Raw genomic sequence first — 18095 nt, forward strand, 5'->3', positions numbered from 1 at the left:
GTGGCTTCAGTTCAACTTACTGAGAGTAATCCTAGACAAAGAACACCTTCAGAAAGAGGTCATTTATTTCCCATTTCTCTTGGTATAGGTTTTCTTTCATTTAGTTTTTACTTTTTTATTTTAATTAACTACTCTGGATACTTTTGAAGTGACATTCGGGTTCAATGAATAATGCTTCAAATATGAGTACATCATTTTCCATAATATTTTCCTCAGTCTTCTGAATATGAACATTCAGGGTGTGTCTGCTCTGTGTAAACTTTACTCATTCCAGTGAACTTATTACCTTCTGAAAACAGCTAGAACTGCCATGGAAAGTGTGGAGGAACACCTATACATTGTTTAAATTCTATGACATAAAGTTTATATTGGCTTATATAAACTGAAGCTGAGCAGCCATAAAAACTATGTGAAAGGATATTTAAAGAGAATTTTGGTGTCATTGATTCTCTAGGAAGGAATTTTGAATAAACATAGAATGTTTCCATGTGTCTTAGAGGGCTTTATCTTCTGCCAGAACAATGAGGATATTATGTTTTGTTCTTCATACATATGGTGCTATTTGAATGTTATTATTACATAATAATTGTAATGTTATCTTTATTTTATTTTATTCCTCTTTAAAGCTGCACTCCAGTCAGGCTAAAAGCTCCAGCATAAATCATAGCAGTCCGATCCATCCAGGGGTGTCCTTCATCGGGTCTCGTGTCATCCCGCCATACGTCCTAGCGCTCCGGGCGCTGGCATCTTCGTTTCTTTTTCGGGTTCTTCATCCTACGCTACCTGACCCAGGCACGAGATCAGGTGACGTAGGATGGAAAACCCTGCGCATGCGTGGGATCAGCATATTTTCTTCTTTGTGCAAAAAGGCTTCTTCTGCACATGCTGGAGATGCTCAGGCATGCGCAGGGTTGTCCTCCCTTTTATGTATGAAAAAAATAAAAATAAAAAAAGATCCTTCAGAAGCAAAAGGGTCAGGATTGACCAAAATTTGTATAGGTGGAGTATAGCTTTTTTTCTGTTTTGTAAGTAATATAGACATTTGTGTAGGTTTGGACAGAGTCTTTGTAAAGCTGCGTACACACGTGCAATAATTATCGTTGGAAACGAACGACTAACGACTGTCCGATAATTGTTAACAAAAAAAGTGCACAGCAACGCCGATGAACGAGGATTGTCGCTGGAAACGAACGACCATCCCGGCGGATCTGATTGGGCAACGATTCTTTGCAATCTATTGTGTGTACGGTCGTTCAGTGATCGTAGATGGTTCTGCAGTACACTTTTTCACTTTCTGCATCGTTCAAACGATCGTATCTAATGTGTGTACAATATTGGTGGATTATATTTGAACAATCATATCATTACAGTACCTACATAAATGTGCACAATACGATCATTCAAAATAATCATGCATAATCGTTAGTCGTTCGTTTTCTAATGACAATTATTGCACGTGTGTACCTAGCTATAGTGTGCTATGGCCTTGGAATGTAGCAGCTTATATTTGGGCCTCCTGTCCTGGGATTGTAATTGCAGGATTATATTTTTGTCCCTTGTGTTTGGAATTTCAGTTCTAACTAAGGCAGAGGAGGAATAAAGAGTTTCATGTATTGGATGAATTCTAAAGAGATGACTATGTATGCATTCAGTACAGGGTAAAGTACTGTGACATTGGATTTGCAAAGTATTGTGAATTTTCTACAATGGGAGCCCAGCAGTAACTGTTGGCTTTCAGACTATTTGATGAAACACTGTACACAGTAATAGAGGATATTGATCTTTTCAGCAAATTAAATAAAAAAGTACCCAAATTTGAAGAAGCAGCATCAGCTTTCATTATCCCCATCATCACCTAAATGCTAGGAGCTTCAGCAGCTTTTATATATAGCACCTATATGCAGATAATATTGGAATGCTTTACTGCATATACCTACATCATATTCCTGTTGACCAGTAATGGCACTCTGGCCATGTCTTAGGGCCAAGTTAGGAAACCGCCCAGAAGTGTGGTAGCTTTGTGTTATTAGAAGAGCTCAGCATTCAGGTTGCAAAGCAAAGGTTACTGTTTGTTGCATCTCTGAATGCTTGCTCTTCATACTTGTCATTAGCCTTTTATATTCTTAAAATTTCAGAGTCTTTTATATGTTAGCATGGAAGGCATTCACTCAAAGGAATGTAAACCTAGAATGTTTATATACAATTTTCCATGATTGCCTGGCAGAAGATTATTATGAAACTGGCAGACATGTCTTTGACTTATTCTGCCTAAAAAAATAGTATATTCTATAGCAACATTTTTTTATTCTTTACCTGATTTGTACAATTTACCAACCTTTTCTCACAGGTCCATTGACCGTTCTTTTGCTTTTCCCTTTGCTCGAATCTATGAAAGTCAGTGCAGCTGAATTTATTTAAATTGATCGTACACAAAATAATTACAATTTAAAGGAGTTGCGGTTCTGGAAATTCTACTTTAACTGGAACCTTTTGTGTGTGTATTTTATCAGCCTCACCATTCCAGGGTATATAAACTTTTGATTAGGGGCATCTGGATGCCTTCAGTTATCATTATGATTTTAATACCGGTACTGCACACATGGCAGTGTTTTCCCCAGCTCTTTTCAGTGCGGGGAGTACCACTCGTCACCTTTCAATAACCACCTGGCTGTTTTGGGCGGTAGAAAATTTCAAAAAATCTGCTGGAGTATGTAAAGGTATGCATAATTATTATTATATTAAAATATGATTGTTCTTTTAAAAAGTTATTTTTTCCATTACAACTGTTCCTACTACAAATCAATTCTGGGCTTAAGAAAGTGCAGTTACCACATGATATACTTCATGGTGATGGGTCCCATTAGTGGACAGAAGACAATGTTTTTAAGTTTCATTTTTTCTCCAAAGTATTCTCTTATCTAGTAATCCAAACACACATTTAAAAAACAAACATAGTTTCCAGGGGAACGCTGGATGAGAGTACATGGTTTAAAAATGAGAATTTCTGGGAACAGCACAGTGATATACTGGGAATGAAAACAAGTAAGCATCATTTCATTGATAGTTTAATCCTGAACTAAAGATGGCAAAAATATAACCAAACTAGCAAACGTGATTGTTGAAAGGTTTACAATAGCTTTTAAGATGAAAGGGGATTAAAAGAGAATGTAAACAAACAATCCAATCCAAGGTATCAGCTATGTGCAGTGTGTTTTCCAGGTTCTGTCAGTTTGTTATAAAACATTTTGCTCATCATTTTAGAGAAAACTACCAGAAAATTAAAATTACCGGTATGTGTGTGTATAGAATATATATATATATCACATATACAAGATTTCAAAAATTGTATCGTGTTAGTTTTCAGCTACTCTGTGATTATGGACCACAGGTCAAACATCTTAGTAGATTTGAAATGTTACGTTTTCTACCCGATATGCCCTTAATTTATCTGAATAATGGACTCTCTACCTGTTTTAAGATGAATTGATTTAAGCCTGGTTTAATGTTTTATGACTGTCCTTCAGTGTTCCAAAATGACAGCACTTTGGTCCAGATTTATTCATGCAGGTGGGAGATGTATTGGTATATATGTTCTATTTTCTTTGCTATGCTTATGATCTGGTTTTAGTTACTTCTTAACATTTTCATTTGATTGTTACTTTTGTTATTTTTTTTCCTTTATACCCCTGATATTCTAATATATTATCTGTTTATATTGAACAACCAAGTTATAGAAGTTAAAAAAGAACTATACTTGAATTTTGAAAGAATGTGCTTACTTTGTGTATTTGTTTCTAATATTTTGGTGGTAATTCTATTCCTGGGTCAGAGTATGTCCATAATTTGATTTATTTGGATCCTCAGATTAGGAAGTATAATACTGGTGGAAATAGCAGACATGCTTGTAGAAAAATTATAAATTACCAGATATACCAGCCTACTTATTTGCACTTGTAGATAATTATAAATGTCATCTGGGGCAATTTATAGGTGGAGTCTTTATAATGTTAATTTTCCACCTGAAGTGACCCTAAGTCAGTGAGTTGACATTTGAGTTAAAAAGCCTAATGAGTGTATGTTAAAACCTATAAAGTGTTTAAAATATCTGGTCATATATATAAATATATGGTGATATTTATATCTAATTTGTGTTCTAAAAAACGTCTGCAATAAAACTGTAAATAAATTATTTTTAATTCATAATTTTTAATAAATAATTTTAATTTTTTTTAGTATGCTTGTAACTTTAAAAACCATTAATAGAGAATATGTTGCCACCCACCTAACTTCTTTGTCCAGTGGTCCCTAGAATACCTCTCATTATCTATTGCTTTTTGTCTCTCCTCCCTTCTTCCTTTCAAATTCTGATAAGCTATATCGGCATTTTGACAAAAAGGTATCTGGATATGGTGTTGTACATCATTACAGATAAAAGATACAAAAAAAATAAAAAAAACTGGAAAGAAATGTAATTAGAAATGTTCAGTATGTAGTGAAAGTCCAGCATGCTTTTCTTTATCCTGGATTTACTCTAACATGGTCTTCTGAGTATATTTATTGGGTATCAATCACTATAACATGACGTGAGCCCTATCTTCAAGTGCCGCTTGGTTCCCCTGTGGCACACTGCTTTCCCGGCCTAAATATCTTGATCTGTACAGCCTGGGATCATATACAGCAGGAACATAGCATGTAGAGTCTGTCCTGGTGCTCAACATTCCATAGATGCACTCAGCTTTTTCCATATATGTTGAATAAATTTGGTTCAGGTTGCAGCCTTGTCTAATCACTCAACAGTACTGGATTTATTATTTGTTTTCGTGTTCACTCTTTGTTCTGATGTTGGGTGCTTTTGATGACATTCTATGTTTTCTTTCCTGTTTCACTAACTTTTGGTTTAGAACAGACATAAGGCATTTTTTATAAGTCACAGGGTGAAGATCCCTGATGACATGGTTTGGGATGCCCTCTTCATGAAAAAATGTAAATAAAAATATTTTGCTAATAGGTTGTTTTATTTATTTGTTGGGGGATAGCTCTTAATGCATTTAATATGTAGCAGATCCCTTTTCTTGATGCTTAGCCATTTTTACCAATCAGTGGTTCAAAATAATGTTACTCACAGTCTGATATTTCTTCTCTGATGTGCTGTATTGTATAGAAATCACTTACACTACATATATATATATATATATACATCATTTTGGACACATATATTATGTGTATATTTTATTTCCAAACCCCATCTGTTAAAATAGCTATGTAGTTACTGTATGAATGTTTTTGTTAGTCAAGAAAACTAGTTTATGCCCACCTGAGTATTAATGAACTCTTAGCCTGTTCATTATTGGATAGACTTGCCATATTCTCATCAACAATAGCTTTAACTTCAGCACGATTTAAACAAACATTACTCAGGAAACAGAACACAATGGAGGAATTTTCTTCCAAATATATGGTCTTCCGTTTTTAAACACACTACATTATGGTGTGAAAGAACGTGTTATCATTTACTAACTTCTATGTGTATAATCTGTTTTACCATTTAAATCTATAAAGCAATAAAGAATAATTTCAGGGCCCATTCATACTGATGCATTGTGCTAGGCAAACACCGTTTTCATTTGAATGGACAGTTAAGGCACAGAAAAAAGAACACATATCTATTCGTAAATAAAAGGAGCAGTCACTCCCCTATGCCTATACTTCACTTCAGACAGCAAAAGATCAGCACAGCCTCTCCACTGAGGAAATGCTTGTAGGAATCCATATTACTTGCCATAAATTGCATTTCTGTTCATACAGTATAAAGATTTACACCCATCTCTTGACACAGCAAGTTTGTTGATACCACTTAAAGTTAAAGAACAAAGCAATATCCTCTCTTCAACCACAGCTTGCTGATTGGACAGTAAAAGAGGATCAGAAGACTGATAAGGTCATTCCTTTGCCCACTCAGCAATGAATGTGATGGTGGTTTATCAGTAGTACTTTTTAGGGAAATGCAGAAAAGGCTTTGCAACTTCTCCAGTTAAACAATTTCTTTTAAAGATCACCCCCTTAATTATGTAGAGAGCATATCACTGGTTGAGGTGAATTTTGGAAGTAAGGGTGTCTGTATCAAGGGGGGAAGAAAACTGGAAAAAAATCTGCAAGCATATATAGGTAAGGCCTGTTTTTATACCAGTATGTATTTGTATAATTGTAATCTAAATTTACCATAGGGGTAAACTTTATGGAATACGTTTAGATCCCAAGTTTTTAACTTTATTCTTTTTTTTTTTTTTAACTGCATAAGATCACACCATTCATGTTTTTTTGGCAAAATAAATGCATGAAAAGATATATTGCTTAGAAAAGGTTGTATATGTAAATATATTTTGGAATATTTTATGTGAGGCACCTACATGTAAAATGTTAAAGGTTAATTTTACCACTTGTATTATGCACAGAAATGGTATTATATTTTTAAATGAAACGCCAATTTTTGTTTTTTTATTATTTAATCTGTTTCATCATAACAGATTGAGAACATCGGTTTGAAAGGTTTGTTTGAAAACCATTCTTGCATTCAGTTCCAATGTGTGTGAACACTTGTGTACATGGCGCATGAACAGTATGTGCCAAGCATTTCACATGCCTGGCTATTCTCCAGAGAAATCTTCAGGCACCTGCTTGGAGTCTTGTCATAAATATTCTAAAGCTGGCAGTCAGAAATTAATTTGTGGCTTAGTTTCTATTCACTCTTCTATTCACTTTTTTTTGCTAGCAAGCATTTTCAAGATATTTTCATCCGTTTGTCAGGGTGCTTTTTTTTTTTTTTTTTTTTTTTTATGTGTTGGAGTAAGTGGTGTTTAGCTATGGCACAGCAAGTGTTAAACATGTTCTGTGTACATTCTACTACTTTTTAGAATAAAATGTGCATCATATAGGCATATAGGTAGTACAATGGAATAATGTAACTTAATGTACATTTTGCTTTTACCTATAGATATCAGATGTAGTTATGTGTAGGTATAGCTATGACGATAGCTTAGAAGATTTACCTAACAACAACCAAGCTTGGTAAACATAAAGTTTTTTATTTTCTACATGAAGGTGCTTCAAGTCTTACATTCGTTTTATGTCAAATGTAGCCACACATGCCAGTCCAAAGACTGCCTACTACCAGCATACTACCGAGAAGGAAGCATGCACTCAGTGGTCTCTCTGCAGAGCTCCTATACACTAAATATTGAGGCTGCGTACAGACGTTCAATTGTTGTTTTTAAAAGAATCCTCCACGATCCCCGTTCTGCTCTTTGGGAAGGAGAGGGAAGAAAACAATGGAGCGGCACCCCGCTGCACTTTTTCCTCTTCACTTCATTACGATTGTTCGTGGATCCGCCAGGAAGGATCCATGAACGACAAGAGCTGTACACATGGACAGATTCTCGTCCAATATCAGTCCTGAGGTGATTATCAGAAGAGAATCATCTGGCATATGTACACAACCTATACGAAGCTAGAGCTCTATTTTTTAAGGGAATACAATTTCACACATTTTCTAAAAGTTCACTTGGGCTTTATGTTTGCCCAAATGGATCTGTCAACCATAAAAAAAATAAAACTGTAGCACAAACTTTTTTGTTGTTACGTGGGGGCCTGGCTTCTCAGAATTTGAAACTAATCCTTACTCATGGTTTCCCTGTTGAGTGAATATGCCTTCATTGGCTATGGTGTCATTCTCATTTTGCAGGGACGTTGTAGGTGGCATGTGTTCCTGCTAAGTCAGGGATCTCCAAATGAAACTCCTTTTAGACTCACCAGCATGCATTGCTATGCCAGGATTAGGATTCAAGAGAAGTATCATAAATAGTCCTTGGAATTGAATTTGCTGACATCTTAAGTATGTAGTAAACTATTTAGTGCAGTAGTAGTATGAAATATCTTGTGGCTTTTCTGTGTAAGCATCAAGATAGTGGCTTTCCATTTTTGTTCCCTTTATTTTTACATGTAGCCAGCTGTCTGATGCTGTTTGGCAAGCCAGAACAAATTCATGATGTAAAAACAGACGCGTCAACAGGCTGCTATTTCATATCTATGGGCACCTAAAGGTTGTCCCAACACTACCAACTATTACCTCACAATGCCAAATGTTCGAGACTGTTCACTCTTCATGTTCTAAGCAGAGCAGTGCACAAGATTTAAAATCATATGAGTTAATGGGTACCACGTCCACAGTTCAGGTCGGAAGTATGGAAGTTTCATTATTGCAGTAAAAAACGGAGCTACTTTACCACCAAGTAAACACTGCAGTAATAACTCAGAATAGTGAGAGAATCAGGAGAAGACACTTTATTCTTTTTAAGAAAAAATATGCAGGTACAGTGCATGCAATGAATGTTTTCTAGAAGTGTGTTGAGCACAATAAGTACGATAATGAGGAAGGGTGTTGGTGATTACAAACATGGGGAATTCTGGGTGCGGGGACTGTTGATGGGGACAACGGGGATTTGATGATTGATAAAGATGAGAGGTGTAATAATGATGGGCATGTAATCATAGTGGTGACAGGTTGCAGGTGTTTCATGTTAATGGAGGGCGGGTCACAGAGGTTGTGTTAATGATCAGGTTGGGTAATGACGATGAGAGGGCTGTAGTTGCGATGATGATGAGAGGGCATAATAATTATAATTAGTAATATATTATTGAGGTGCACAAGGTGGTGTTGTTGAGTAGAGGGGACATTGGGAGCTGTAAGTATGATGATGTGGGGCACATGAGGAAAGTTAGAATGTTTATATCTTGCTGATCTTGCAGTTGACCGCCAGAGAGCAGGAAAATTGTGCTGGGCAATGCACGGAGGTAAGAGGCCTGGGAGAACACAGAGATACATCTTTTTCCGCATGACAATAAGTTTAGTCTTTTCTGATCAGACTGTGGGCAATAGAAGCTGTGAGGGACATAAATAGAATTTAGACTTGCAGTGCATTTAACTGTTTGTTTTATTTGTTGAGTCCTTTTTTGTGATGTATGGTATAGGAATTGAAAAATCTGAGTTCCACCTAAATTTACAATTTAATTCTATATGAAATTTGTATTGTTTTTTTTTGTATTGTATTTTTAAAAAAAAGCAATGTTTAACAGTTTATAGAGAACAATTGAATGATAGATTTGCAGTGCTCTGTGCACTTACATTGTACAACAGCAGTCATAAAAGATGAAGCTGACCTTGTAATCATCACCTTAATCTGAAATAAACTTTTGTGAGCACCTGCCCTTCCTTCCATCCCACATACACATTCCACACTTTATTACACTGCTTGACAAAAACTAAATAGAAAACAAGCAGACTGTTTTAGTACATTGGCATTGTTCTAAGTTTTTGCTTAGGAGTATAACCCCATTCCTATATATGGAAAAGAATTTTACATATTGTATGTGTTTATTGGTTGTTGTTTTTTAATATCTAGCTTGGAATGAGTTTACTACTAACCTAATAAGATAATAACAACAGGATTTGTTTATTAAGCAGTTTGAGTTCATCCTTTTAGATGGTGTGGCATCTCTTATTACTTCAATATATACATTTTAGTCTGTTCAGTCATTTATTATTTACTTGTCTTTTGTACTTGTAAGAGAGCTCCAAATTAGGTGAAAGCTGCTATAAGGATATGTAATGGTATTTTTTATGTAATTTCTTAAAATTCTGCTGACAGAATAAATGTTCCAATTTCAGCATGTTTATATACTTGGTGTAGGTGTGTGTAAGGTTCAGGCATATAATCTATACATGTATTATTAACAATATTATAATGGCCTTGAAAAATGGATGTGTGAGTTGATCACAGGAATACAGAGCTGAAATACTAGAACTCGCTGAAGCTCCAGAGGAGCACACAGGGAACCCATTGTTGTATGTCAGCCTACTAAAAACACATCCTCTCTGTTTGTGAGGCGGTCTTCCACTAACACTCACGTTCCCTGTAAACAATGGCACACTTCATTCATGGGAAAGAGCTTGTCAGTATAAACATCAAAAGATTATTGTAGTTCATTAACACACCAAGGGTCTATTTATAAAACAGGGAGTCTGGCATTCACCAAAATATTCCCTGGTGGAGAATCTTCCAGGTCCATGTGTTTCAATGACTGTAATGGATTCTCCACCAGGGAATGTTTCGGTCAATGTCAGATTAGCTGCTGTATAAATATTCCCTAAGACACAAACGTTTTGATAATTTGGACAGCACAATGTTTTCCAGTTCCATGTTTTTGTGTTTTTTTTTTTCTAATTTTTTTCTAATTCTAGCCTAGAAACTGCAAATAATGAATTATGCATTATGATGTCAGGTTCATACTCTCAAGCCTGTTTGATTTAAACGTATTAGGTTGCTATAGGTTTCTGTACTTTTGTTCTATTGCCTAAGCTGTGTGTAACCTGTGTATTGGGAATCCAAACGGGGTCCTGCATGGTTGGCAAACCGTAAAATAGAATCTGTAGCAGCTTATCCACACTCTAAGCTCATCAGACTTTTTTTGACCCTTGCTAACAATTACATTTTATTTTGCTGTGATGGTTTCTGTGCCAACCTATACCCACTTTCTTACAGTGCGGCTTTATTGTTCCCACCAATAGGATAACTGTGACATGTACAAGTGCCATCTTGTGACCTAGCTAGCATGAGTTCAGAATGGTCATTGCTAAGCTAATGTGAACGTCAGTGTGACTTTATGATAGTTGTTCACATATACTCTATAAATCTTACAGCTGCCAATATAGACTAGAGAGAAATGCTGCACTGCTTTTCTGATTGCCCTTAACTGTATGTTTCCAACCACATGAAATGCAAAGGAATTGATAAAACTGATCATGCATGCACCAATATTTCTAAAATTACTAATAATCCTTTATCTATAATGATTTTATATATTTTACACATCTAAGGTTGGTCTTTTGTTCACTTTTGTATTGCTGCTATAGAGCATAGGTATTTTGGTATACCAACTTTTAGAAGAATATTTCTGTTTGTTTAAATCTTTGTCATGGGACAGTTTTCTATCTTCATGTTTAGCTTTATTCCCAGTAGGTCAGCTCACAAAATTCATGTCGTTGTTTGTTGTGTATTTTACATGGCCTGTATAGTGTTCTGATTAAGTCAGAAGAATAGCTTTAGGTTATTTTAGGAAAACATTGCAGTACAAACCATGGTATCATTATCCATTATCTATAAAGTCCCACTGAATGTTGTAAATTTTCTAAAAATGCATTAGTGCTAAAGAAAATCCAAGTATTTTTCACAAACATTAATGCCCATATGTGATGTTGAGCTTCCATGATTAAAAAAAATTAAAGTCCAATGAATCCCTGGGACAATAAGACTGGGAAGAAGATGATTTAATGATGTTGGATGTTCTCTTTCCGAGAAATGATATGATGCACACTGTCAGAAGCCAATTGCTTAGAGTGAAATTGGAGTTGTTTGATAACCAATCCATCCTATTGTATTACAGAATTCATTTGAATGTTAGTCCCAACTTTGAATATTTATATACTTAACTTTACTTTTAATTGTCATATTTGGTAAAAAAAACTGAAAGGTCACTTGGGTGATTCATATTTACAAGGTCAATGTAAAACTATTGATGTAATCTACACTGCATGGAAAATAACTTTGTAAAGTATTTTTTGTAGGTTGCCTAGGCATTTACAAACACTGTACAACTGATAGGAAGACAAGCTTACATACTACTAGCTGCAGAATTGTGGTTTGCAATATTTAAACTTCAGATGTTTATGCTACCAGGATATAAGATACAAGTATGGATCCAGACCAACAGAAAGGTTCTCTATAGCAATGGTATTATAAGTGCCAATCAAATTTTTAACCCCTTTCTTTAGGTATCTGCAGACACTGGCCAGTTGTTTTGGCAGAAATGGTATTGGTATCTGAATCTAAATGGCATTGGTATATCTGTCCACAAATCATGCAAGCTACTGTAGATACATTTTATTCAGGCAGATGTTTGACCCAATCAGTACCTGTGCCAAACATCTTGGTCAGGGACTAGCCCAAGCCTACTGAATGGACAGGAAAGGAAAATGAGAGCAACAGTGCACTCATTAGGCAAGCCGTTAACGGTTTCTACATTTAAAGCAAGAAAGCTCTTATTAGCTGCTAGCGCTGGACCCCATCATCCAGTCTCTACTGTGTGTGTGATAAAGACTTGCTTTGCACATATTGGAACACTAAGGTTACATACACACACTCACTTTTTGTCCCTTGAAACAATCTTTCATGATCGTTTCCAGTGACAAATGTTTGACAAATAAATGAACAAGCGCTGTACAGACATCACCACTCTGTTCTATGTTTAGGAGAGGGGGGAGAGTGAGCGAGTGGAACCCTGTGGTGCTTTCCTCCCTTCACTTGTATTGCAGTCGTTCAACACCAGTCACTTTTGGATCCATCTGGACGCTCCGTACACATGTCGGATTCTCGCCTGAGACTAGCTTGTCAGTTCGTATAGGGCGAGAATCATCTGCCTTGTGTACATAGCCTTACCCTTTAGCTCCAACACCTAAATCCTCCTTTAGTTTTACCCGACATTTTTTGCTGCACATCAAACATTGTCATGAAGTATATAAACAATAAACATAAAGTTTTTATTTCACGTTTGGGGCTGCATTTAAGAAACCCCTAGAAAGTAACTAAGTTTTTGCTGCCGCTTCTAATTGTAATTTGGGATTGTGAGTTGGTAGACATTTAGCTTTGCTGGAGTTCTCATGTAATGTTTTACAAGCAACTGATTTGTCGCCAAGTCAAATTCCATGGTAGAACTTGTTGTGCTAAGACTTTCCAACCTTTGGCACTGCAGCTGTTTCTCCCTACATATTCCATGATACTTGGCTGGGTTTATATGAATTAACTTGTATTGGAAATCCTATGTTTTATACTCTTTAACCCCTATTTTGCGTCATTATAATAGCAGAAGTTTTTTTTATCTAGTCATCTTAGAAACTGATGCATTATTTCTAATCTATTATTGGAAACAAATAATGGTTGTGTGATATATTGATTTTCCTCCAATTCCACCTATGTTAAATGTTCTTCAATTTTTGTTGCTTGAAACATGTTATGGGCTGCTTATGTGAATTAGCAATGCTCTACGTTGTAGGTGAAGGAATTAAATTAGTTTATCATTTTAGTGGCATTCTCATATTAGAAATAAGGAGAAATAGAGCTGTAAATTTAATTTGTGGATATTTTTGTTAAGGGTATTATATACTATGCCCCAGTCTGTGTCCCTTTTTGTGTTACTTAGAGGTTGTGCAATTTTTGCGATGCAGTGCATGAAAATATTTTGATAAATTATAGCGATTCGACACAGAAAACTTCTTTTTTTCCCCCTCTACAAATAAAACCTTTTAGTGTGAATATTTTTTATGTCAATGTATTGCTCGTTGAAGACTTTAGTGCACCTTAAGCTCATATTTTCCTTATGAATAGACACTTTGGGCAGGTTAAACAACTCCTCTCAATTGTATCTTGGGGGTAGTTAGTTGCACATATCATTTCCATCATCATGTATTATGTATCATGTATTTTAGAGCCTCCTTTTATGTTGATCCAGTTTTAACCTTTCTGTGACTAAACAAAAACTGAACACATGTAACTTGAATGGTATAACAAGTATTTTTTTTTTTTTTTTTGCAGACTTATCCACAGCTCAAAGAAAGTTTGCTCATTCTCTCCGCGATTTTAAATTTGAATTTATTGGGGATGCCGAAACAGATGATGAGAGGTGTATTGGTATGTTGATCTTCGGAGATATTTGTACTATAGTGCTAGCAACAAAAAGCTTAACATAATAGGTAACTGGTCTTTGTTTTTGCTGCAGATGCATCTCTCCAAGAGTTTTCCAATTTTCTAACAAACCTTGAAGAGCAAAGAGAGATAATGGTAAGATGGAAATCAAATGTAATACTAATTTATTCTTTATTCATTAATTCAAATATTGTCTGCTAAATGGAATCAACTCGGAATACGCCAAGGACTGACAAATCTTGATAAGGATGGGATTTTGAAGTTGCTTTTGAGATAAAACAAACTTATTTATTAAAAGATTGCATTAAGAAAAGATTCAATCCAAAGAACCAATACAAATATTCCTGACACGTTTCACAAGTAAATCCTGCTGCTTCAGGGGAAGAGAGGAGCGTCAATCACCATAAAAATGTCCTATACAGTGGAGCAAAAGCAAGTTCCAAGCAGGGCCTTAATCACAATGAAGTGCAGCCATGGAATCGGGACCCCTATAAAAGTAGGGTATGAAAATCCAAACCCTCTAAACTGAAGCAAAAGATCACACTCTCAACAGCGATCTAATCCCATAAGTATACTCTTAGGTCCTATCATTAGACCTGCAAGATGTAACAAATGTAAGCTGCCGTTGTGGGGAAATCGTCCAGCATAATCTTTCCACCTCTAAACCAGGAAGCCTCATATCTCCTTCTTTCTTACTAGTAGAAAAGTATAAGAAACGCGAATCTGTTGCAATGAAAAAAGGAAGAGGGCCAGAAGAGTGCATGACCTTTTTTTAGTGAACCATTTTGAGAAAACATTGTAAAGCAGTCTGATAATATTGCCACTTACATCTGCATTTTCATATCTGTATAGTTTTATTCATAGACCACAGCTTAGACCTTGCTTTGCTTATAATTGACTGTCGATTGTAAGGATCCCAATTTTAATTTGCATGAGCTGTTCCCATGTGTTTTTGGTTTACAGTCTGTATAAGGATGGTTGAGCTGAAACCATAGAGCCTGACTGTAATGCCTATTATTATGTGAGGTAATATTAGGCGAAGTATAGAAGGCTGGGTCTCAGGGACATGTATTTGTCATGGTCAGGTGAAAATAAAGCTATCTTTAAGTTTTATATGCATGAATTGCCTACAGCAAAAAAACTGTACAGTAGCACTAAGAAGGCACTTAAATATATTATAGATATACCACTAAAAAACTGAGCCTTTTGAAGTGAAGCTATGCTTAAAATTTACATTAAAATTCCACAAGGTGCTTATCATAGTAATGAGCTGTGGCTTTATAATCTGTCCTAAAGCTAATTTATCTAAGACAACATGGGTATTGGCTGCCAATATTATTGTGACAGTTTCACATCATAAAAAAAAACTTTCATGGGAGGAACATGGTAGCTGAAATTGCTGACTTACAGCATACTTGCTGATTATGGCACATACTTGCCCCCTGTGCTGTTGTGCTGCAGCGATGCCCCTGGGATGCTTAGAATTATAGTAGAGAAAACTGATCGATTCCTGAGTCTGAACTATGCTTTAAAGGTAAGTGGCTGGTACCAAGATGAAGGTACTCGCTTTTCTATTTTTGTATTAGGTACTACAGATCTGGCTCTAAGCCATATGGGACGCTATACATGCTGATTAAAGGAGGAAATTTCCTTTCCCCCGCATCTCGCCTAGAAGGCCATTACCACGGACCTTGTCCTAATGCTCATTTCCCTTATCTTGAAGATTTCCCTGGAGGTCGCTCCTATTCCTGTACTACAACACCGATGAAATTGATCTTTATTCTGTAACATAAAAGTGCTCCCTTAAGGAAGCGAATAGTTTCAGGGGAAATTTAAAAATAGATCAATATAACAAAACATCAGTATTGGAATAAGGATATTGAATCAGTACCTATAAGGAAACCCTAATCTATTGTAAATTTGTGACTGATTGGAAAACCGCACTCCTTCTGGATAAACTATAGATCTCACATTAAACCTTTATCTGGAATACTGCTCTCTTCCTGATTGACATAACAACTCTCCAGTCCAGATTCATATATAAGCTCCCCTGAGGAAGCTGATATGGCAAAACGCGTTGGAATTTAAGAGACTTACGGTCCCCACACATTAGGGTATAGGGTATAGATCCCGTTCGTCTAACTCGCCCTACCAAGATCCATTTTATTGTTTTTACAGTCAGAAGTGCTATTCACCCCCTCTAGTCTGCACTTCTCTAATGTGGAAAGACAGGGGATATATTGATTTTCACAAAAACTGGTAAATCTGTGCCATAAAATATGGGCTGGAGTTGGCAGTAAACACACAGTAATCATTTACTGTATTATACTGTTTAAGTGTTCTTTAAAGCTCAATACATATTCCTTTTGTTGCTTGGATTTGTGTATGTGACTTTATGAATTATGTAGGTTTCAATTTTGTTTTTTTTACTTTAGTTTAAGCTTTTAACAGTTACAAATAGCTCAACTTCACTGTTTAGTTCCCTTATAAAGCATTCAAAAGACTTCTGGTCCAATAACAGTGAGTGCCTTTGCCTAGTGTTGCCTATATTTTTATAATGCGTTAGGCATTAACATTTATTTATTTATTTTACCATGGAATATATTGTCTCCCAATAAAAATGTGACACAGTTAGTTGTGGGCAACAAGTCTGATACTCAATCTATTTTATACTGAGTAGATAATCCTGGTTTGTGTAAAATGGCCTATGTGTGCAAATTTTCAGAAAAGTAATGATTTTCCATACATTATAATCTATAGTCCTGTATAATCCTTCTTAAACAATATTCAACGAAATAGACTCCAATTGATGTTCACTTTTAATAAACCAGCAAATCTGATCATGAATGACAAGTAAGAAGAAATAAATTCTGGCCCACCAGTTAGCTTTTGTAAAGTTTTCTTGACTTTTAGGTCTGTCTTCATAGTTGAAGGAAAGGTCAGTCCATTAAGGCAGAATTTCAACATGTAGAAGTAACGGAGTACATAATAACATCTCTGTGAATCATTTATCATCATTAGGCATGCTATGGTTTGGTTACTGTGAGTGATTAACATAGGAGTAGCATTGCTCACCCTTATTAGATGTACTGTATATAGTCATTCATAGCCTGCAATAAAATTCTGGCACACTTACAAATTTTGTTTAGTGACGTAGTGTCTATAAAGCACCGTTTAGTCATCTTTTACTGGCTGTACTGTAGAAGGTACCTGGTATAAGCTACAGTATCAAGGTTTGCTTTGAATACATTTATTTTTAGCAGGTTAAAACTGCTGAATGCATTTAAAATGAATTAACAAAATTACTGACAATGGATTTGTTTAAAAGAACATTTAGACTATGCAAAACTTCAGCTGTCTTTTAGCATTTTACAGAAAGATGTACATCCATTGCTGTGAGAATGTTTACTTTGACTCATTGGTGCAGCTTGTACAGCGTGACACAGATGTTTGTACAATGCTGGACCAGCATTTTAGAGTATTGTGGTTTACCATATGGGTGTCTACGAGAACACCAAAGGTAAATAACCTCGAACTCCAGCTGTCAAAATGCAGCTCTGTTCATCCGAGTTGTCTCAGACTTGTAGGGTATTTCAGGTTACAGATTTTCCCATTCTGAATATGTGCTGCACAAGTCTTTCTACAGCCAATTTATATTGGATTCCCACTGTCCTTTTGCACTTCTCACCTCTGCTACAAGTCTGACATGCTATAGCTGTGTTGTCTGAAAATAGGTTATGAACAGCTGACTATACTGCTTTCAGTTCCACAGTGACCAGTGGGAAGTCTAGCTGTGGTCTTTAATACCCAATGTCAGTAGATAGGACACCCCTAGGAAAAAATAGCCTTAAAAACAAACAAAATCATTTCATTAGTTGTTGCTTGATTAACAGGGAAGGAATAGGAAACCCTCAAGTGCTTCCTGTTTGTGCCCTGGCAGGGGACTCCTAGCCTTCTCAGGTGACCACACAAAAGTGGAAATTACTCTATAGGTAACTCTCCCATATAGTGAAAAAAGAAAATATTTTTTGACTTTTTTTTGTTTTTTTTTGGTGGAAACACGTTTGTAAATGTCAGGTTTTTATTCCTATATGGGCTCTTGTTTATAGGAACTAGACAGAAATGGAACTCTCCCTGACACAGGGACAAAATAAACTGAGAGGTTTGTTAACCATTCCCTACTTTACTCAAAGGTTTGTAAAATTACCGGTAGTTTTACATACAATTTAAATAAATAGGTTATTGTAACACTGCTTGGTGAGAACCTGCACTATATAGTGTATA

The 18095-nt window shown here is 35.8% G+C and overlaps 1 protein-coding gene across 2 annotated transcripts in view; it reads left to right on the top strand.

Annotated features, from left to right (window-relative positions):
- Nucleotides 1-18095, top strand: part of ARHGAP10 (Rho GTPase activating protein 10) — a 138738-nt gene that overhangs the window by 24693 nt on the left and 95950 nt on the right. For both annotated transcript variants that reach the window (XM_072405894.1, XM_072405895.1), the window contains exons 2-3: nucleotides 13701-13796; nucleotides 13885-13946. In XM_072405894.1, coding sequence (XP_072261995.1) covers nucleotides 13701-13796; nucleotides 13885-13946 — 158 coding nt within the window. The remainder of the gene's footprint in view (nucleotides 1-13700; nucleotides 13797-13884; nucleotides 13947-18095) is intronic.

The sequence above is a fragment of the Pyxicephalus adspersus genome, chromosome 3 (assembly GCF_032062135.1).
Source record: "Pyxicephalus adspersus chromosome 3, UCB_Pads_2.0, whole genome shotgun sequence".
Taxonomy (NCBI): Eukaryota; Metazoa; Chordata; class Amphibia; order Anura; family Pyxicephalidae; genus Pyxicephalus; species Pyxicephalus adspersus.